The sequence below is a fragment of the Glandiceps talaboti genome, chromosome 15 (assembly GCF_964340395.1).
Source record: "Glandiceps talaboti chromosome 15, keGlaTala1.1, whole genome shotgun sequence".
Classification (NCBI taxonomy): Eukaryota; Metazoa; Hemichordata; class Enteropneusta; family Spengelidae; genus Glandiceps; species Glandiceps talaboti.
The window spans coordinates 22,839,927-22,864,185 of NC_135563.1; the positions used below are offsets into that span (position 1 = coordinate 22,839,927).

General features: G+C 34.8%; 1 protein-coding gene across 2 annotated transcripts; it reads right to left on the reverse strand.

Moving 5' to 3' along the window:
- Positions 1-211: 211 nt before the first annotated feature.
- Positions 212-22,349, reverse strand: LOC144446110 (exocyst complex component 4-like). Of its 2 annotated transcripts, XM_078135820.1 has the most exons (26): positions 22,271-22,349; positions 21,826-21,866; positions 21,312-21,400; positions 20,486-20,687; positions 19,671-19,759; positions 19,290-19,366; positions 18,642-18,843; positions 17,957-18,105; positions 17,218-17,288; positions 16,129-16,267; positions 15,208-15,225; positions 13,479-13,553; positions 12,651-12,739; positions 12,352-12,487; positions 11,379-11,512; positions 10,493-10,596; positions 9,752-9,825; positions 9,236-9,374; positions 8,745-8,923; positions 8,253-8,360; positions 7,396-7,482; positions 6,438-6,584; positions 6,048-6,166; positions 5,475-5,570; positions 4,625-4,736; positions 212-2,598 (listed from the first exon to the last, which is right to left on the reverse strand). In XM_078135820.1, exons 1-26 carry the CDS (start codon positions 22,310-22,312, stop codon positions 2,434-2,436), a joined length of 2,883 nt encoding a protein of 960 aa, XP_077991946.1. In that variant the 5' UTR covers positions 22,313-22,349; the 3' UTR covers positions 212-2,433. The 2 variants fall into 2 exon arrangements, with proteins under 2 accessions (XP_077991946.1, XP_077991947.1); XM_078135821.1 differs by lacking the exon at positions 15,208-15,225.
- Between the last annotated feature and the right edge of the window lie 1,910 nt (positions 22,350-24,259).

A 24,259-nucleotide genomic window follows, 5' to 3' on the forward strand; every position in this document is an offset into this window, starting at 1 on the left:
TGAGTGAAGTAATTACAATGCACTAAAAACAAAGTTTGAGAATTCACACCACTCACTTGTCCCAAGTATGTGAAAGCATAGACCCTACGCTAGGGTCTATGGTGAAAGATTGAAACTCTTAAAATACTCACATCTCAGACAATTACACTTCTTAGAGAGTACACACTTCATAATTTAATAATTCACTGGTGTAACAACACTGCTGTGCTCAATATTTTTATTCAAATGTGATTAATAAGCATATCTCTAAAGGGATTGACCTGTGATAACATGTAACATGACTAAATTGGCAAGGTTTACTATAGACGAAAAAATTCTTTGTGAGTACTTGTAGAGAACCCACAACAACCAATATTTCAGTCTTGGTTCCCTAAAACTAGAAACAAAATCAAAACTACTTGGATATTTGAAACCATATTTTACTTGCAACTTACTCAACATATAAATTGTTTTCTATTGCACTTTAGTTTAGGACTCTTAAAAGGTGTTTTGTCTTGCACTGCGATATATTCTAGTGCCCTCTACGACTATTTGACACTCTAGGAAGGATGGTAGCTAATCTACCATTGAAGTAAAACATACTGTAGTCTTGAAAGGTACGTTTTGTAATGAACTGAGTATAGATTTAGGCCTTTCATGAGATCATAACACTACACAAAGTAAAACAAATTAACATACGAAGTCAAATGTTGTCATGAGAAAAATAAGACTACACCATAGATGTCAGAGAGAAAGGGACAGGAAACTGCAGCATTTCCTTTGAAGTGATGCAACATCTATGACTAAACAAACCAAGAATAGTGATACAAAAAAGTGCAAAGACTGGCTCATCAGGCAGGTGAGTATATTGAAGATGATTCACAGGTCTGTACAAAGATAAATTGGAATTGCAGAGTTTCCCTCATAAAGCTTACGATAAGTAAAGAAGTGGAAGTAATCCTTGAAGTTGCACCACAGAGCACAGGAGGTATATATGTGAAGATTTACATATGTTTGGACTACTTTTATGTTCAATAGAGATGATACCATAAATATTAGTCCCTCACTTCTCGTGGCTAAGCTACTCAGCTTACAAAGCTTAGGGACAATAGTCACAAGTCTGGCAGCGAGACTACCATAAATATTGAGTGTAATTAATTCCCAATGTTTATCTTAGCTGTTATAGGCTAATTCACAGATAGGGGCTTCACACTGCAAATTTAGTCTGCTTTACACAGGGTACACATCAGACATCCATGTGTACACAAGGGATCAAGTGTGGCTGAGCGATTAAAGCCTTACTTACACACTGGATTAAGGCCTCTGTTTAGTACACAACGCCATTTTCAAACAAAATTGCTACTATTAGTTGTGTGTACCTACTGTCTACATGGACATGACAGAAATGTACATGGTAACATGTGGAAATGCACCAATTTGAAAACACTGCTGAAAGTGGATCATTTTGAAACCTCCAGTTTCATTCAAAAACAGTTTGAGTAAACAGGTGGGAAAAAAAAGATTCGAAAATAATGTTGTGTAAATGACCAAAAACAAACAATTCGAAAATGCACATATTTGATTTCAAGAATAACACCATCAATTATGTGCTTTACGCACATGCTTAAAACATGTCATTATGTTCACATATGTATGTTTTCAAACTGTTCTGTCTTCAGTGTTTCTGTACAGATGACAAACATGCTTGTCAGCCCATCACGTGTAAACACGCGAAATGCATTAAAATGAAAATACTAGCATTTTTATTTGAAAATATTGTTGTGTCAATACATCCTTATAGTCATACCCATCCCTCTCCTGCCACGAATTTTCTAACCATACTTTGTCTCTGTACAAACTACTATACCTAGAATGACTTTTACTAAATAAAGTTTGACTGTATATCATATTTGGATTATACTGCAATGTTTGTTTCTTTTAGAAATAAACAACTATGATCTCACTATCTCAACTACCTATCAATAGTTTACATACAAACATTGTTTTGGAGTAATATAAAAGCCTTACGTGTCTGTTCTTTCTTTTGCTGATATTTCATTGCAAAGTACTTGAACTGTGCTGCAATAATATAACATAGACAAACTGAGTACAAATAGAAGATTGGTCCTTGATCAAACAAATTCTGGTCCAGCAGAGCAAAAAGCAAGTCTGGTATACACAACAATTCCAACAGCTAGATACTAGTCTGAGTGTGATTATAGAATGACTGCATATGACAGTGTGTGAATATAAATTGGAAGATACAGAATTACAACCAAACTCAAGAAACCTGAAACAAAACGTAATGATCAAAGTTTTGGTATCAATTTGTAGGCAAAGAAATTCTCTGCCATTTCGTTCTAAAATAAAATGAGGAGTCATCAAAATATTTCAGAAAAAGACATTTTGTTAAAATAATTCAGGTGGGAGTATGGATAGCACATAGCTGTGTAGTTAGATTCCTTTAGCTTGTTTCATGATTTCTCTCAGTCTTTGTTCTCTGGCCTCCAGTATTCTGGGGTCTGTACCAGCATGACTTCTGTGTTGTAATTTAAGTAAGTTTAAATAGTGCAGTTCATCAAATGATGGACCTTCGCCAACAATCTTGTCCAAAATCTCCTGTCATACAAAACAAAATGGTTTCTGTCATTATTATGCATTTTGGACACCTAATATAGTGTAATGATATATCATATCTTTTTCTGATAAAATATAATTGACTATGACCATGACATCAAGATGTAAGAGCCATCAATTCATTCACTTTTAATACTGGATAGACTGTCATATACAGCATGTATGGTGCCTTCAACCACTGGTCTATCCATTTACAAGAAGGTCACAATGTATCAGACAACTAAATATGGCATGAATAAAATATTTGCTGAACTGATATCTTGTAATACATGTACATGGTTTACTTTTAATTTCAAAACTATTCCTAAATTGGTCAAGATTTTGTTGGCAAGCTACTATGTCTGACACAAAAGTGTAAGACTGCTGAACTGAATGACAGCATATCACAGCAATACATTGTTACACACAGTGTATTGTAATACATCATACACAGCATAGTAATAATCATTATGGCCCAGATATAGATTTAGCAGACCAGGGTTGTATGGCTGAAGGGCCCAATTTTAGAAGGACCTGTAAGCTGTACTACAAAGGTCCGCAACACACATATCTGGGCCGTAAAGGATTTAGCACATGGAAACATCTCATTAATAAGCAGGTTCACAAAGTTGCAACTTCAATAATATTGTAATGTTCTTTGATACACAACCAAGTAACTTTTCTTCATGTCTACATTTTGGCAACGTGACTGCTGCCTTCCTCAGGACAAACTGACGATGATTACTGTTCACCACTAGATGGCGGTGTGGTAAATAAATTGTCCCATATGTGACCGAGTCGAAACATCATTTGAATTACATAACCACAGTATATTGATAGGGAAACATTATTTTATGGCCAAAAATCAAAACCATATCATGTCACTGAATGAACAGATCTCGATAAGCATGCCACTTGCCAAACTTTGGGCAAAGTGTGCCAGGGTGTGATGCAGAAAATTATTGCACAGTTGATTGCTTGTGCTTTTCAATAAATTACGTTGAATTGATACTGGATTTCTAATAAAGGATAACTTATTTCATAAACTATACACATAGTTACTTTTGGCATTTTAATAGACTTTATAAAATCCACAAGTAATTTCTATTTGAATCTGAAATGAAATGTTGGTCAAAAACTTTTGTGAAGTCAAAATGTGTTTAAGATAAATATGTATGTCTTGTTTCATATGTCATCAAATTCTGTGCTATATTATAAAATTTGTATATACATGGATGAAATTAACATGAAATGTATGATATTATTAACACCTCACTGATGCTATAGACACTACCATTGGCAACAGTGTGGACATGAGACATTCTGAAAAAAGTTGTATGGCATGATGATAAGTATGCAAAGTGATGTTGCCCTATCAGTTGCTGAGATGTTGCCCCATGATGTCAAATTGAACATCTGTATATGTATTGTAATCTATGCATAACAAGTGGTCCATGTAGTCATTCACAAGAACAACCCCATGGTTAGCTATGGCAAGTAAATATTACACAGAATTATTGGCACATATGATTTAGAGGGCCAGCTACTACCCCTACAACAAAAGGACAGTAAAATTCTTGGATGTCACCAGTAGTGCTGTAAGCTTATCAGTCTTCCAAAACTTTTTCAATTGTAAATTTGGGTACACCTACATTTCAATGAAATGGTGACATATTCAATGGCATCACTAGACTCAACTTTGACAGCCCAATTATTACTCAGTTTTTCGTTTGATATAATACTAATGAAATGAATAAATGCAATAGGCACCGGCAATATCAAGGTTCACTGCCTACTGAAATGAATAACGAGATAGACGACAGCATTATCAAGATTGATTGCCTACCCTCAGGCTACAGGTCATGACTGTAATATTGATACCTTTGCTCTCCACCTTTACTCTCCACCTTTACTCTCCACTTTGGGCATCATCAATATTACGGTCAAGCCTGCCATCCCTTAGGCAGGCAATAAAATCATGATATTGCCCTCACTATCATGTGTTGTAACACAATTAGATGTTTCTTACGTCAGCATTGATGTAGAGGAGCTCATAGTACTGCCTTGAGTTGTCCAAATCAGTCTCTCTTGACATGGTAATATTGGTTAGATTCTGTTGAATACTGAAGATATTACGACACCTATAATGAAAGACAACAGTCTGTCAACCCAGCTGTATAATTGGGGACCTGGTAGAATGTAGGTTGCAATGTGAAGGCTTTAATCCTATGCACTTAAATGGCTGCAATGGATTGTATGCTCCCCAGGGAGTTGAGGACGGCGTGGGAAGGTGTTATATAAGAACCCAACATTATTATATACAGTACAATATTTGGGCACTAGTTTCATGTATTATTCTTAAATTCATCAGGGATCATTTTACTTGTATTTTGTAGGTCTTCTTGTATGGATATCTAACAATGCGCGCCATCTCAATATTTACCCAAAAAGGTAGTTTAAAGTGGCCATATGGATGAGGATTGGGTATTTATTTTGGATTTTTAATTTTAAAAACAATTTTATCATGGCTTCCTACTTGAAAAATCAATGTGAAACAACATTGACAAAGTGTGTGTTTGTAAATCAAACATTGCAAAAGGCTAAAAAACATGTAAAAAGTTTGTTATTGTACGTACAATAACAAAATATTTACACATTTATTAATCTTTTGCCATTTATTGAGTTACAAGCAAGGACTTGGCATAAGTTGTTTCACATTGATTTTTCAAATAGGAAGCCATGATAAATTGTTTTAGAAATTAAAATTAAAACATGAATACCCAAACCTCATCCATATGGCCACTTTAAGTTACTCTCCGACTTACAAACAGTATTTTCACCAATTTTTATTACAATACTTTATTCTCAAAGTGACTTACATTTTCTTGATACCATTTTCATTAATTCTCTTGATATACTGAGCTCCATTGACCAATATAGATGCTATCAGATGACCTAGACCTTCTAATAGGTACCTACAGATAAACAACACAGATAGCAATAGTACCACAATTCCACACTATCTGTATGTAGTATGTTTGTTGTATACAAGAAATTCACAAACAATGACAACACATTGCAAGTAGTTAAATGTGTACAATATGAAGAAACCCACCATAGAGACACTCAGAGAAAGAAAGAGGAGAGGTGACTTGATTCAAGTCTTTTGTTTCATCAAGGGATTTGTCAAAATTGACTAGGGACTATCATTCAAGCATCAGGACACACATATTCTTACAAAATGTACAGTCAGACTGGATATCACATTAAATCAATATGTACTGCCCAAGTACTTTGAGTACTAACACTGGACCAATGACTAGTGGCCCTCAATGAATGTCTGGGGAGAGAGAGAAGCACTGATATGCTTAGAGAACTGTCCAATATAAAGATTATTATAATCATTGTTATTACTTAATGAAATGTATGTATGAGATATGTTGAATACTTACTGAAATTTATGTTGTTTCAAGCTGACATTCAGAACTTCTTCAATTGCCACTAAATCTTTATTCAGTTTGAGAGTGTTGACATCAGGATCTGAGATGTCTGTTGTTGGTGAGAAGCTGGACTGCAGGAGATAACAATACATATACAGAATCAAGACTGACCTTTGACCTGACTTGTGTCCACAATGATACAAACTGTTGGCTAAATATGACCATAGGCTTGGGATGCCTGTCATATCCTGTACAAGACTATGCTAAATACAAAAAGCACCTGTTCAATGAAATCTAAAATCTTCTCGTTATAATAAATTCAGGTATTTATTTCATAAATTAACAAAATAGGCCTTCATGTCCTCATTACTTGCAAGAATTTACAGTGTAGTGAAAACTTACCTGAATTAGTATAGGCATCAGGAAGTAAAAACAGTGAACTCGTACTTCCAAGTGTAACACCAGTAAACATGTTTCTCCCATGTCTTGAAACTCCTTAGTAAGACTAATTAGTGACTGCAGAGTAGTTTCTGGAAGACTAGGAAGATCCTGGAAATACAAAACAACACTTTTAATTCATACATGTACCTAAAAACTGTCATAAATTCTATCAATAATCTAGAAATTCTTATTAGTTTGACTTTGTAAATATAACACTCATCAAGTGTTTGTGTCATTCTTGTCAATCACATCAAATATAACATTTCAAGTTGTAGAACTCATCAACTTCATGAAAACTTGGTTCTTTGGTAGATATAAATACTGGTATATTGCATTAGGGCACCCTTACTTAATTCTATGTTTTTCACCTCAAAAATTATGGGTGAGTTGATTATATGAAAGTTATAAAAAAAAAATGATGTCAAAAAATGTTTAAGCAATGAACACCACTCAGATATGAGATCATGGAGTTGCCAACATACAATCACTCAGATACAAGAATCTTAGATCATGGAGTTGCCAATGTACAATCACTCAGATACAAGAGTCTTAGATCATGGAGTTGCCAATGTACAATCACTCAAATACAAGAATCTTAGATCATGGAGTTGCCAATGTACATCACTCAAATACAAGAATCTTAGATCATGGAGTTGCCAATGTACATCACTCAAATACAAGAATCTTAGATCATGGAGTTGCCAACGTACAATCACTCAAATACAAGAATCTTAGATCATGGAGTTGCCAACGTACAATCACTCAGATACAAGATCATGGAGTTGCCAATGTACAATCATGATTTTTTTCTAATCCTGCTAAAATCAATTCTTTTTTAATTATTTTGTAAGTTTGAAGAATATAGGGTTGGTTGAGTCATGAGAATCACAGAATGAAATACAGCCATCCTTAGACTTACACTTGGTCTAGTATCACTACTCATTATCATAGCTGGTGAGTTGGACAACACTGATACAAGTGTCTGCAGTCTACCTGTAAACCACTCCTACAAATAAAACGTAAGCACAAGTCACTGTAACTACAGGAATATAAACTCTTCTAGTCAAAATTACAAAGTTTTCTAGACTGTCAAATACAGTTGTTTGGTGGCGCTGTACATATTATACTTCTCTCAACTTTAACTGAGGTAAACATAACATGTGCAGTGCTACCAAACGACTGGATTAAGACTTTTCCTCAAAGTGATCATTTCATCTAAAACTGTTAAATCTGTGGATGACTCACAATAGAAAAGGGGTTCGGAAAACAGCAGTAATAGAAATGACAATACAAGCAAGTAGTAGAATACACTGGGAACTCTGTTCTTTATATGCACACGCATTCCAACTTGTAACTGAAACTTACATCACACAAGAATGCATGCGCACTCCAACTTGTAACTGAAACTTACATCACACAAGAAATTTTGATTTGATCGTCTGCCTTATCGTCGGGCTGCGTGCTGATTGGTTGATTATGTATGACGTATGACTATATAATGTGTTCATCAGAAACGGCAACAATGTTAACAACAACAATGTATAACACAAAATATGAATCAATAAATGTAATTCACGACAAAATCCACCAAAAATATAGTTTTACAGGTCAAGTTTAAATTACAAAGATGTGTTCTCCTCATACTGAGTAAAAGTCCACCTGGTGTGACATTTTCATTGATTATGATCACAGTGTCTTAGAAGTATTATTCTTTACTGATATCGTTGCAATCAACATCAGTTTAGAATATACATTTACTGCAGAGTTTGTACTTACTAAACTTTCATGTAAATTAGCTAACAATTTCAGATCATTAACATCCAATAGAACTTCATACTTTGGAATAACTTTATCTCCAAGGTTACCAATCAGCAACTCTGATTCCTGCATTAAACATAAATATATGAATAAACAAATAACAAGACCCCATCTCCACACACACACACACACACACACACACACACACACACACACACACACACACACACATACATACACACACATACATACACATACACACATATGCATGCACACACACACACACACACACACACACACACACACACACACACACACACACACACACACACACACACACACATGCATGCACGCACACAAGTGTTATGAATCCAATTCATTTATTTACTTTCCTTGCTTGTAACAAGTTCCATCTGTAAATGCTTGTCTGTTGTTGGTTGTATAATGCTCTGAACAATACCTTACATATGATATATGTCAAACAATGTCAGCTCAGCTGAGTAGACATACCTTTGTATTTCTTGCTCTGATATCATCCACACTTTCTACCTCTATATCAGGATTCTCCTTTCTGTGTTTTTGTAGATTTGTCCAATTTGGTAGTGATCTCAACAATCTAGATATATCTTCATCTTTAGCCCATGTGGCACTAATTATTCTTTTATCTTCTGCCTCTGGTTGTACAACGCCTGGTAGTAAAAAACATTGCAAAGTATTTGTAGATTAGAATTACACAATATCACTAATTATATGCCAGCTAATAGAAAAACAAAAGAATTGTACAGTTTAGCCACTAGGAGTTCTATTCATCAGCAGATTTTGGTTGAATGTGTGGACCAGAATTCTTCAGTATTATGGCATATTTTGAATTTGAAAATCATCTGTTCTCAACACTTCAAGATAGGAATTACATTTTACCTATACAAAATATCATGAAATAATGAAAACCAAGTGTAGACATTACACAGAGTTAACAACAAAGGAAACTATTCATTACACACCTCTATATGCATTATGACAGATATCTTTGTATTCTTGCAAGACTTTACATATCATGTTGAGAAATTGGTCAGCATAGGCTGGTAAACACTGCATTAGATCTCTCAGATCACTGACTGCTTTGTCTACAGTGATGGTACTCTATGGTCAAAACAGAAACACTTCAAGTTACAAGTCATACACCTGTCTTAAAATATTCTATCATTCACAGGTTTACAAGGGGTGCAAAATGGGATGTGATGGGGTGGGGTGGGGAAAGGAGGGACAGGGTGGGAGGGAAGGAGAGGGGAAGGTGATAGGATGGGGTAGGGTTGGATGGGATGGACAACCTACCAAATATCTACTGAAATACCCCTCCCCATCGCTCCTTTCTCCTGAAGAAAATTATTCTGACTGTACGAAGAGACCTGGCTGCAAATCTGATAATCATACTAATACCACCACCATAAAAAGTCTGGATGTAATAACACATTCATAAACAGAAAGAAACCATACTGAGAGCAGATATCAATCCATACCTGTAATAGTGGTTTAGATACCCCTAATGATTTAAACATTGAGGTGTCTGTCAAACTTTTCAATCCATCTCCTCCTGCAAGAAACAACAAATCAAAATAACAATTTATAAACTGTGTCATTATGATTCCAATCCAATGTGTTGTTTTTGATATAAGGACTAAAAGTCCACCTACAGGGTAAAGTTTCAATCCAGAGTCATTGCATTACTGTTATCTTAAAATGAATTACATATATCATACTTTTGTTCTGGACCAAGCTTTCCAATAGCTCTGCCAAACAACTGTTTTTCACACCTAGATTTGAATCCTAATCAGAAGTTTAACCATACCCAATATACTGTCAACAGTTATTGGACATTGGGGGTTTTTAATTAGAGAAACATAGTTTAGTTCGTTTTATTCATTCATAAAAATAAAAAAATGAACACCCTGGCATCCAATTCTCTTCAATATGGCCACTTCAAGCATTCAATTAGACACCTGCACAATCAATCAACTAGTCAGTCCAATCAAATGAATATATATCAAATAATCAGAGACACCTGCACAATTAATCAACTAGACAGTCCAATCAAATGAATATATATCAAATAATCAATCGATCAGTAGTTTTGAATCAATTAATCAATTAGGTAAATCAGTGGATCAATAAATGGGTTGATAATCTGTTCAATATTCTATCAACTAATCAATGAGGAATCATTTTTTATTCTTAAACCATCATTCCTATGATTTACTAACCTTTTGTAACTGCTTCTATTTTTGAATTTATTTCACAATGAACTTGATCTAGGAATATCTCTCTGATGAAATCTGATATAAAGCCATGTAAAGTGCAATGTGATCTGTAAGAAAGGAGAAAACTCTTACAACATACACTGAAGAGTTTGTGTCACAAGAGGGCGCCCAACATGAGGAAAAATGAGGGCTTTCATTGACATGGTAGTGCATAATGAAATGGGGCTAAAACAACTTAGCAAATACCTAAAAATTGTTTGATCTGACAAAGTTAACAGAATACATTCACAGGGTCAGAATGTGACCAACTTTTCTTATGAAATGCTGAGATATGGTGATTCATTCAAAACAAGCTACATACTCAATTATCATGCCCTTTACTGCTGGTGCAAAGGCTGCTACCAAACAGCACTCCTCGTGGCCAAACTATATAATCTTTTGTCTTTCTGATAACCAGACTATGGTGTATTCAAAATGTAGTTTTGATATCTGTGATACCAATCTTTCTTAATATATCATGACAGATAGACTTGTAAGATCAATGTTTGTACATGTTCTCAGAGGTGACTAATCATGCCATAAACAACGACTTTACTTTGCATTTACATGAAGACAACTAATCACTTCCTGATCAAAATGCCACGTTTTTTTCTTTGTACTATTTTGTGATAATAAACCTTGAATGAAACTGATGAAATAAGGTCAGATAATTGTTCATATATATTCTTGAGTAGTCTGTAACAGTAGATGTCATACAGCCCGTTCAGCCAGGAATGGCCAATGAGGGCAGAATTGCACTATGTATCTTATTCTCACACTATAATGTACGCCTCAGAAAACATGCAAACTTTAAATCAATTGATTAGAACTGATTGAGTTATCTACATACCCTTGATTACATGCAATATTGGCTTCAATTTCATGAATAAACAGTCGTAGAGGATTAAATATTTGAGTAATATTTTTGGCGGATGGTTGACAAACATATTGTGCTTCATCATCAATGTCCTTACTCTCCTTCTCCTGTGTAATAAAAAAGATAATATTGACATCATCAATGTCCTTACTCTCCTGTGAAATAAAAAAGATAATATTGTCATCATTCAATGTCTATACTCTCCTTCTCCTGTGGAATAAAAAAGATAATATTGACATCATATTGGTCAGATACTTACTGTAAACCTGGACATTTTCACTAAAGACTTATTTTTGCTTATTTCGTTGGAAAAAAACACAAAAATAATAGCAACTAAAATGCCTTTTTGTACATGAAGAGAATGTACCAGTCTGGTACTTTATTATATATAGCAAAAATTAGTCTTTGAGAACTACAGTAGCTGAAGACAGTAAAATTGTAAAATTTTCTCGTAGTAAAAATATCAAGGTTTACAGTCTCATTTTACTTGGCAAACTAGGTATGATTGATAATATGAGTGGAGACAGTCTTTGTGTATTCAAATTCTTAAGTTATAGAAAGACAAAGTTTGGTTATTTCAACTTGAAAATCTCCATCAAGATCAAAGGTCATGGTCTCGTCAAAGGTCATGGTCTCATAGACATGGTCACACCTTATCAACTAGGTATCATTTACATGGAAAATTGAAAATAATAGTTTCAAAACACACACACAAGATTATGTTCGTATAGCTATTGATAGATTAATATCATAATAATGAATGTAAAACTTCATCACATTCATACATGAATGCAGTATTTCCTGGAATTGCTGAAAGTAACAAATACTGTGCAAACAAATACCACAGCCTTGAACACTTTCATCACTATTCAATGAACTTTGATTGCAAGAGTAAAGAAATCATCATGGCTACCAACAAACAAATCAGAACAAATAATTGACCTACCAGTCCATAGAATCCTGGTTGTTTCTGTTCTCTTAGGTAATTATTCATACTTATAGCATGAGAAGACTGCTCAAATTTAAACAAGGATGCTTTCGGTCGGTTTTGTCTTCGTTTGGTGAAAAAGGAGCCAATATCACTAAAAAAGACAAAAATAAGTGATAAATTATTTTAGAGACACCACATATATGCAGCTCCCACAAAATTGTAATCCCCAAACCCAAAACAAAATTGAAAATAGCGCACCTCATTTTATACTCTTCAACTCTCAAAAAAATCAGCTTTGCGATGAAATAACCTACCTGCTTGTATTGGTGAATGTCGTCTGTGTCTGTTGTTTAGTAGATGCTGTGTTCTTCACATCCAAATAATCTCCTAACAAGATTTGTAGCTGAAATGATAGAACATTACAATGTCATATGTACATAGAAAAGAAAAAAAAATAGGGATATTTCAAAGTTTTTTTGTTTAGAAGAGCAATCTATTGCCGACATACTCACTAAGTAGTTCGTCATCAACAAACTCTGATCTTGGAGAGGGTTTGACTTAATTTATTTACGATAGTTAATATCTACAGTGTCTATACTCTTTTGTACTATATCAGATATCGCAGATTATATGGAATACCCCAAAAAGTTACTGTAAAACAAATTTTATTAACATCTGCTGCTGATACAGGATGAATATTCAGATAGATGAACACTACATAAGTCTGTAATGGTTGCACTGTCATTATACAAAATACCTGATACACATATAAAGAATAGCAGTCATGTGATTCAAACTAGCATGCCTTGGGGTCCCAGGCTATAAAAATCAGTAACTATGGATACTAAAATAAAAGCTTTGATTTTCAGAAGAAATTGACATAACTTCTGAAAGACTTTTTCCTGTCAAGTGAACTCTGGTGTCATACAAAGAAGCCGATTTCAATGTTGGAACTTGGGATGAGTAAGCGTTTACATTGTGATTGCAATGCAACGCATTACTATGTTCACCAAATAAAAACCACTTTATCCAGTCATGCATATCAAGATTACCATGCAATCATGAACAGTAGCAGTACTGTTTTCATAGTAACTACAGGAGCCATTAGTTACCATGGTACTGTTTCTACGGTAACTACTTACCACAGCCTGTATTTTGGACCAGACTTGTTGCATGTCATAAAGCTGGAAGTCTGTGTTGACTTGAGATGCTGAATTCTGTATGAGATAGATAAAAGAAGACACACAGTCAGCTACATATGCTGGGCAGAGTATTGAACTCAGTATACCATGGTGCATAATAGTGATACATATACCCAAAAATAACCCATAGAAAACACCACTATGCAGTTACAAAATGAAATTATACCATTTAGTAAAGATTCATTTAGTGATTTCAATCAATTGGTCAATACAGTAAACAAGCCATGTTGTTGGTGTGTGGTGATGCATGCAGTCAGTGCAGCACTATACAAACCAACCACATATATACACCAATCATGCACAAAACATGCATTGCATGTGAACAGGAAATCTTAAAATTTGATGCACTGTTCAAGTCTCAAGAATGTGTTCAAATCTCTGGTTTGTGAAACGATCCAATGTCACACAAAATACAGTGTTGTTTAGTGCACTATTTATGATTCAATCCATCTATATTACAATTATATCTACATGCCGTAGTACACTTCATACAGCTAGATCATTAATATACGCTTAGATTAGTTGATAGCTTTTTAACATTACTTCTGTTAGTAATAAATGTATTCTCATCTTTATGTTAACATGTTATCTTTTGATTAGACTTTCAAAAGGCAAGGATTACTTTACTGGCAGAGTTTATAGTGTTTCAAATATCTTGATCATTTGATGTCCAGCACAACACACTTCCAGCTATATTACAGTTCTATCATGCATTATTCATTGTATACTTCATTGTATGGTTATCTTTGACATAATGTAAATAAGGTGGGGGTGGGGTGGGGATAGGGGCTTGTCCTGACTTGCTGAGGCACTATAAAAAAAGATCTACAGGAAAAGGTAAGTAATGATATTTTGTAATAGGGATGCATAGATTTGAAAAAAAGCTGACAATCTGGGATTTGAGTCAAAAAGTAAACTATTTTAGTCAGTTCATGAATTTAAATTACACATCTGTCAGTATGTGTTCATCTATCTGTCTGTCTGTATATGAATTATAATTGGATCTAGCATTTCTGCTGACTATAATATACTTTGAAGTGAAAGAACCATCAAATGACCTTTGACCTATGCAAATTAAGCAGTGGATAGGGTAAGCTGCAGTGCATCAAACATTGTATGACACTGGTGAGTAACTCTATAGCTATAACATGCAATAGAGATTCATTTTGTAACTGCTTCTAGCACCATTTGTATTCTGACAAACATTGGTGCTGGAGAGAGTAAGTCAAAACAGAGAGTTACTGCAGAAATTATCGAAATTTTATCAAATGTAATAATAAAATTTTCAACAATGTGTTGTCCTCAGTAGACAAGTTTGCATCTTACAGATGGTGAGTTGTAGTCAGATACACCATGGAAAATATTTATTTATTTTTTCCAGCAGTTTGGTAATTTCTGCAGTATATGACGAGAGAGTGTCAGTGTGAAGAAACACATCTAGTTCACTACAGCACTAGTTTTACAAGTGCTTCTAGCAAATTACTACTAGTGCAGAAGTTAACATCTAATCTATTCTTTTCTTTCGTCACATCTACTTGACTTAGCTCTGATAAAAATGTATATTTTGATTGACAGATGATGTCATAATCATCTGATACTTTGACTGATGTCATCTGCTATGCTTGGACTTCACTTGAAGTTTGTTTGTTGCTTGGCATGCACTTCTTACCTCCTCAGCAGATCTCCTCTGAAAGAAGGATAGGTAGCAGGTGGGGCAAAATTACAAGTACTGTCTTTTAATACCTACATGTACTTACATCAATGATGATATAGTGAAAACTAATAACAATATAGATTTACAGAGTATTTCCAAGAATTGATAAATATCAACAATTTTTATATACACTATAATATATATATATATACACACACACACACACACACACACACACACACACACACACACACACACACACACACACACACACACACACACACTTTCTGCAATAGACAATCTAGCAATTAACATTTCTATAATGGACATAATCTATTCCTCTATTTTGAAAATAAACTATTATAACTTTCTACAATGGACACTATAATATCAAATAGATGGTGCAGAACAAGAGAAATGTAATTTCTGTGCCAAAGAATTGAAATTACAACCCCCTTATTTCAAAGCCATCAAATTAATCTTTCTATAATGGACTCAATGTATCAGAAGATATTCATTTCATTTTCAAATCAACAACTTAAACACATCATTGCAATCTATGATTTAACCTTTGCTAGAATTCACAATTCTACAATTATCAAGTTTCACACAGCCATCAATAACCCTTCATATAATGGACATTAATCAGTTAATTGATTCAACATTGTGCAAGTAATTTTACTCCTTTAGTGTACTAAAGACCATGTGAGTATGTCAGTGTAATGGTTATATTTACTGTTTTACAGTGTACTGAAGACCATGTGAGTATGTCTGTGTAATTAACAACATATTTACCGTTTTCCAGTGTACTATTACGACATGTGAGTATAAGAGATGTACTACAGAACATGTGGATGTAAAATATCAGAGACATGTTTGAATTATAATATAACCATATCTGTTATGGTATATGCAAATATATCTAGTAAGTATTACCTTAATTCTCTTGAGGGCAGTGAGAACGATCATATGTGCAGCAGCAACACAACGTAATCTTTCAAATAATGTCTCTAACAGTTCAAGTAATAACTTGGGTCTATCCTGTGGCAGTATTGGTTCCTCTCTCTGGTTAGCACTGAGAAATGACAAAGATATAGGTTACATATACATATTGCTCAAACTAATATTATGTTCTGTTGTGAATTATGACCAGCAGTTAATAAAATTCATAATGATGTACATGTAGTTTAAGTTCTATTTTTATATGCCTGTATACTTTCTGTCAGATCTTGGTGCACAATGTATATATGTGTGAATGAATTCTTTTTCATGAATGTCTAAATCATAGTTTTGTTATGGTACAAAATCATATAATACTGTATAATTTCTTTATAAATTCCTTGTAATGATCACCGACATCTGAAATTCAAATTATATCATAAAGTAGCCATTGAAGATATCTTACATCAAGGTACAATATCAGATGTTAGATAAGAAATGTGTTAGATACAACAATGGCATAAGGCATATACAACATCAAGAGGAGTTTTTATAACATTTTTTCAGTGACTCAGTGACTGGCTTGGCCTGTGTCATGTTGGATGGACTAGCGACCTATAGTGACCTCAATTTGCATATAGAGGGCAATATTCACTTTTTATTTTCCCTAGGGCACTATTACAGAAGCATGAGAACTAGTCCTGTTGGTGGATTTCTTTCACTCTGGAAAGAGTATACATGCCTTGGAATGTGGCATGTTATAGAACACTTATTCCCTGGCCTTATTCGGGCACTAGTATAGTAGATGTGAAAAACTCCTGATTTACCCCTTGTGCTGTTATGCAACAATTAATTCCCTTGGGTTTCAGGGGTTTCTTTGTTGTTTTTTTGGGGGTTTTTTTGTTTGTTTTTATTTTTTGTTGTTGTTTTTTGGTTTTTTGTTTGGTTTTTTTTTTTGGGGGGGGAGGGGGGGGGGGCAATAGTTGCTACATAACAGCCCTCAGGGTAATAGAAATCTACTAGTGCCCTCATAGCCAGGCAATAAGTGTATACTATAAGCTAGCATTGTGGGACAGTGTAACTTACCTATCAAGTATAAGACTAGTTGTTCTCTCTATTATTTTGGTGAGATGGCCCTGCATTTGACTTGTAATTGCCTGAATTATACAGTAATATGACCAGAAAAAGACAAGATTATTGTAAGACAGGTATTGACAGCAACATACACAGATACACATGTACAGACTTGTATACAAGCACATCACATGTATGTACTTATGTAGTCATGCAACTGATATGTCCATTCACATCCATGTAGATATGCACATACAAACATGTAACTGTACAAATACACACATATATGTACATATACACAGATTTATACATGCAATGTATATACACATATACATACACATACACATACACATACACATACATGCATACATGCATGCATACATACATACATACATACATACATACATACATACATACATACATACATACATACATACATACATACATACATACATACACAGGTACATACACATACACACATACACATACACATACACATACACATACACATACACATACACATACACATACACATACACATACACATACACATTCACCGCTAGTCCTCTGTCCACCACATGAATGCAGTTGCAAAGTTGTCACATCAGAATTTTGAAAAAAAAAACCATCATGTTATGCAATCATGTGAGATTTCATGGTCATGTGAAATTTTATTATGTATTCAATATCTTCTATATGAAGATTAAATTGAGAAGATACCCAAAACCCCAACTTCCTATGTTTATCTTACCTCCATGGCTTCCGGTAACTTCTTTAAGACATACAGTGACTCTATCAATATGGACATGAAATGAACAGTGTCTTCTTCCACATTCTCATTGAGATCTTCAGTTATGTGTTTAGGTTCTTCATCTAACAAGTCACCCATACCTGCAGCTCCTGATACAAAGACAAAACATTGTGGTAACTACCGGTATGTATGTCATTTCCTACCCCACAAACCATTGCTGGTAATCCCCTTAATGGCAAAACACAGGCCTAAGAGGAGCAGGGCTTTTTCACAAGATTTAAAAGTTGAATAAGTTAGTGAGGTGATAATTTATCACCCAAAATAATATTTAAGATGATAGCACTAATCAATACAAGTGTACTACAACAGGAAATGAGTCTGACTGGACTTTTCCTTTAAGTTGATAGCAATAATCAATACAAGTGTACTACAGCAAGAAATAAGTCTGACTGGGTTGATAGCAGTAATCAATACAAGTGTACTACTGGCATAAATAAGCCTGACTGGACTTTTCCTGTAAGGTTTGGCTGTTAACTTTTCACCCCCAGGATGGGGGGTGGGGGTGGGGGGGGGGGGGGGTGGTGGTGTTAATATTGATTGCTTTATGGTTTGGCATGTAACCTTTTGACCCCAGTGCCATGAACTATGTTTCAAAGTCTAGAGGTACAAAATATTACAGACTTACTACTTTTGGAATGTAACCCTTTGACCCCAGCACTATGAACTGCTGCCTGTTCTAGTAGGGTAGCTTTTCTCATAGGTGTTGATACATCCTTGCGACCAGATCCTCGATGTGAACCTCCTCTCTTGAATGTATTCTGTGTCAATGTAGCTGATTTCTCATAGAGATGTATATGTAGTTCATCTATTAGAACTTCATGTAATTGCTGTACATACAAACAAAAAGAAATCAGGATGTCTTAACAACAAAATACAACCCTGTAGGTTTCTTCACACCCTGACTCACTTTCGCTGTTCACATAAAATGATCATTTCAGCTTGTTGACTGTAAGATATGTCATGTCACCCACCTTCATCAGCCTGTTCTATCTAAAGAGGTTGACCAATGTGTGAGAGCACCCCATCATGGTGTACTTTACAGACTATTCAGCTCATATATATTAATACATCAAATACGACTAGAAGTACTGCAAAACACTTCAAATCTAGTTTTCCTAATATCTCTTTTCAACATACCATATTTGAGTAGCATGTATTGGCACATGATTAGATTAATCCTAAATATTAGGAAGGTTATTTAATAATCTTACAACTGTTGTCACTGTCTTTAGTAGCTTACTTATGTTTTTCTTGACAAAGAATAGATACATACCACTTTCTTTTGTAACAAATCTGTTTTTAGATCCCTAAGGGCATCCACATCTGATAGACTACCTTCAAGAGTTGCAACTGAAAAAGATGAAATAAACAAGCATAAGTTGTCTTATATTCAGAAAGTCTAACATGTGGTCTCCTTTGGTTCCAATGAACACACTGTACTATAACTCACCACATAACTATGTTATCCTGTCAGATATCCATTTACATGACTTAGTGATGTGTCGACATCCCACCAGGATGACTTCAGTTCTGTAGTGACACTTAATCAACCTATCAAATACCAAATGTTATCCTACCAGGTACCCATTTACATGACTCAGTTGTCTTTCACCATCAGAACTTTGCAAATAACAGTCTAATCATTGACACTTACCTGTTGAAGTCAACAATTCCGTAGCATGCAAATAATGTTTCTTTCTCATGTATTCTTCCAACTTTATAGCGGTTTCCTTCACCCCTTCACTGCAATAGACAATACAAACATAAGGTAACACATCGAAGGAACACATTAATTGAATCTTATAAAAGAATAAACACAGCAAAATCAGAGTAATACTCAAAACTAACAGTTACAAAATAGAAAAATATTAGAAAACATATAGAAAGTACTTGGAAAAGGTCAAGTCTTTATCAAAGACATCATCCAAAATATTTTACTTTGTCTTTCATTAAAATGTTACATGGGGAAAGAGTGACAAAATTTGACTGTGTGACTCTGAAGAAGTCTTGTACTACTCTCAGCAACCCAATTAGCCCAACCTGCCACACAATCTCAATTTCTTAACTTTGACAAACTTTGTAGACCTTAGAGGGAAATATAGGAGACAGATACCAGATTTACATTTGGCACAAGAGGGTCAGTATATGGTTACATTCCAGCCCTTCCAACCACAGTTTTCACAAACTTTGTAGACATTAGAGAGGCATACATGTATAGGGAGAGACAGATACCAGATTTATATTTGACACAAGACGGCCAGTATATGGTTACATTCCACCCCTCCCAACCACAGTTTTCACAAACTTTGTAGACCTTAGAGGGGCACACATAGGGAGAGACAGATACCAGATTTACATTTGACACAAGACGGCCAGTATATGGTTACAATCCACCCCTTCTAACCATAGTTTACACAAACCTGAAAAACCTTAGAGGGGTATATATGGAGAAACAGATACCAGACTTACATTTGGCACAACAGAGCCAATACTTGTTTATGTTCCACCCCTTCCAGCCATAGTTTTCTGATTTCATCTCTCTTACAATGAAGCAATGCTTTACACGACGTCAGGTTTTCTCTCACTACTCCCAACTTCTGTCTGGACTTAGCTATTCTGCTGGAGATACCACTGAACGACTGCACAGTAACTTGCAGGTCACTGTAATGATCTGTCAAAAAAAGAGAGAAAACAAATACATGTGATGTAACTTTCACACTTTGTTACAAATTGTACACAATCATCAACATTTACCTGACAATTTGCACTAGTGTACCAAAATGTTGATATTCAGTTTGTTTATCCATGGGTGAATTGTTCATATATCTATGGTTTATCCCTTTCTCCACTAGCTCCCAGTAAACCAGAAATGAAGGTGTCCACTAGTTCCAAGTATACATGTACTTGTTGTAGACTTTTGTAGATACTATGATAAACTATGTCTAACAACAGTTGTTTTGCAATGAGTAGGTTCACACACACACACACACACACACACATATAATCATTGATTTACAATGGTCATAATGTACAAGCAGTTCAAAGTTTTAAGCATTGAGCTGTCGATGAACATCGCAAATCTGTATTAAAGGGGAAAATTGTAGCACTGGCTTTAGCTGAACACTCATCATGACAATCACAACATCGACTGGGACTCTGTTTCCATTACTGATAATTCACCACATGATTTCCTGATGAAGATCAATGCGGCTATTATCATCAGACACTGAAATCCCAAGATGTAATATTCTTGTTTGCATCATGGTAAATACCTAAAAACCACAAAATTACTTACCTTCTACTAGTTTACCCAGCTTCTTGTCACATTCTCTGTATGCCCTTTCTAATCTTGTCTTTTCAATTTCTCGTTGCTCTAAATCTTCACTGTAAAAATAAATTTTGATTTTGTGACTCAATTTATTATATCTCAGTGTCCTCCATAATCAAGAAAACAATTGCCTCAGCATTTTTTGGACATGGGTTCAATAGTTGCAAAGCTTCTAACTTTGTCCACACCCCATAATGCCATGCGCTTCACTCCAGTATACAGCAGGTCTCTCCTATGCCAGATTTACACATTTTTATAGCTATATTTTAGAGATATTGTGTGATGCTGTGTTTATAGAAATGGATTTTTTGTGCGTGTTTCAAAAGCATAAGAAATGCAGCTATTTTAAAGATGAAATTCTCTATCATCACACCTGAGGTCCCTATATAGTCTTGATGTTCTCTATATATATTTACATACGGTGCTCCAGATGTTGCAGATATCAAGAATCAAGATGGTTAATTTTAAAAATTAAACTTACCTTGCTGATAGTGTCCTTATCACTGACATCAACATCCCAGACTGTGGGAAGAGAACACAATATATCACATACTATCAGACTCTTAACTAGAAATATGAGACAGATACTCACTGTATAGAGCCTGGCTCATTATTCATTCCAAATACACTTATATTTAACAATGTTTCGACGAACACATTATTTCTTCATGGGGAGATATTACTATATTGTTCATTATTTGACCGACAAGGTAACCCCATATTCAAAAGTTTACACTGCGACTCGATTATTTGTGTATGTACGTGACAATGTGAGTTTACTGTTTAGATGTTGACACTCCCATCGTTTGGTGAGACTAAATGTATGCAATCTGCTATCACGAAAAATACAACCTTCTTTCTAGTATATTACTGTGTATCAATACATAAGATGTCAAACATGAATACACAACAACTCTACAATTTACCGTTTCTTTCGGCCGACTTCCAGATCTTGGTCTCTCCGTCATCGTCGATTGATATATGGGTTCCGTCTGAGGATCTCTCGAGTGACGAATTAGCATCAGATACGGATTCACCACTTGTATTCACATATAAATGGTCTAGCAACAGATTCAGATACAGCTCCGATAAGTTGCTAAATTTTCGGGACGATATCCAATAAACATTTGATATCTAACCACCAAGGTCATTAATAATGACTCTGATAGTTCGGTTATACGCAGAAACAGCGAAATAAGCACAGTGTAGTGGGAAATATGCATGCGTTAAACATCCGTGGCTAAGATTCGAATATGTGTGTGTTTGTTCATTAATTGTCAACTCCACATATAGTTAGCTCTCACGGATATATATATGTATACTTCATACTGTACAAAACATCTTGTGGTTATCACGCGCGGCTCAGTGTGTAGTACTGAAGTGATGTGATGACTTTACACTTTTTGATACGCTCTAGGTTGCAGCAGAACTAAAACAATGGATTATTTTCTAGTGAAAGTTAATGCAGTCCTTCACGTAGTGTATAATTAATGAACAGCTGCACACGCAAGTTTACCTCTTGGATTCACCTATAGACAAATTTAGTAAATACTAGTACTTTGAGATAAACAATGTGAAAAGAAAGTTATTTACTTTCATATTTTACAACCAATTGAGAGAATAGGGTTGTTTTCGTCGTTGAAAGACAACTTACAATGGAGATCAGTCGAGTTGAAACAAAATGTCATCTGGCTCGCAAAAAATCTTGCTACATTTTATAGTTTGGATATACAATTTATTTTGTTAACATTGCTACATTTTATTGTCTGAATTGACAAATATCTTTAAATGGTCCTACATAATTATTTACCAACAATACTGGAAACAATTTTTACTCCAGTTACAACTAGTACAGTTTTAACATGGTGACAGATTCAAAACCAAGATTTCGCTCAAGATTTAAACTTGTCACTACGCTACCTACATATATTATTGCCCACTAATTAGCTGTCTTCTCTCTTTTTTTATAAATAACTGACCGATATTTAATGGACATATATTTGGTTATTCGTGAAAAAAAATTAAAAATGTCCCATTTGCAGATAGTACAAGTCTAAACGCCTTGAATTCAATCCAAGGTGCTCGCTTTTATTTTATTAAATGGAACCATTTGGATTATATGATAATTCTTTTGTTCTGGACCAACTTCTGTATAACTGCAAGCACACATAAAATTAGCACCTATTACATTTTTTGTAAAAGCCCGATTTCGGATTTTCTACATCAAGTACGCCCTCATTGGTCAAAATCAAACAAATTTATCTATCTCCGTGTATCTGATCGGAAAGTCATCCAAACACCGCCATGATGATGAGTTGGCAGGTACCAACGCTCAGAAACTAAATATAGTATATATGTTACACAGCTATTTGTATACCTGTGAAATAGAATTGTAAAATAGTTGGAAATCAGTCCTGGGTATTTTAACTATAGTCAATTTCATACGTTTTTACACTTCATGGTTAATTTTAGGACAATGAATATTTCCAATCCTGTGGAGCGAAGTTGAGTCAAACTTGTCTAGAGAGCTCTTTCTTATCGAATTCTGACCGACTGAGAAGTCAACTATTGGTTGATATGCAACAATGTTGCAATCATGCATTGTTAAATTGTCAGTGTGTTGGGGAATGGGTGGAGTCTAAGCCATTGTTTAACAGTTCAATCATGTGTTAGGTTACATGAAATAAAACATTGTATATTGAAGGATATATGTGAATCAGGAATTCGAAGATATCAATTGACCCATCAAGTACTTGCCAACTACCTACAAAATGTCAAAACTGTGCAAAAGTCGTAGATAATAATGTCATGGGTCTTTCGATTGCAACGATTAAAAGTCAACCTCAGTTGACCCCGATATTGCAAATGCTAACTACAAGAGTACAAATGTGACCTTATGAAAGTCCACACATACT

What these genes read in the sequence shown, in the direction of transcription:
- LOC144446110 (XM_078135820.1), bottom strand. Translation starts at nt 22,312, where the DNA reads ATGACGGAGAGACCAAGATCTGGAAGTCGGCCGAAAGAAACG. An exon ending in GGTCCAAAATACAGGCTGTG is followed by an intron (nt 12,740 to 13,478) that starts GTAAGTAGTTAC and finishes CTATCATTTCAG; the next exon opens with CTACAAATCTTGTTAGGAGA. An exon ending in GTAGTGATACTAGACCAAGT is followed by an intron (nt 6,585 to 7,395) that starts GTAAGTCTAAGG and finishes TTGTATTTCCAG; the next exon opens with GATCTTCCTAGTCTTCCAGA.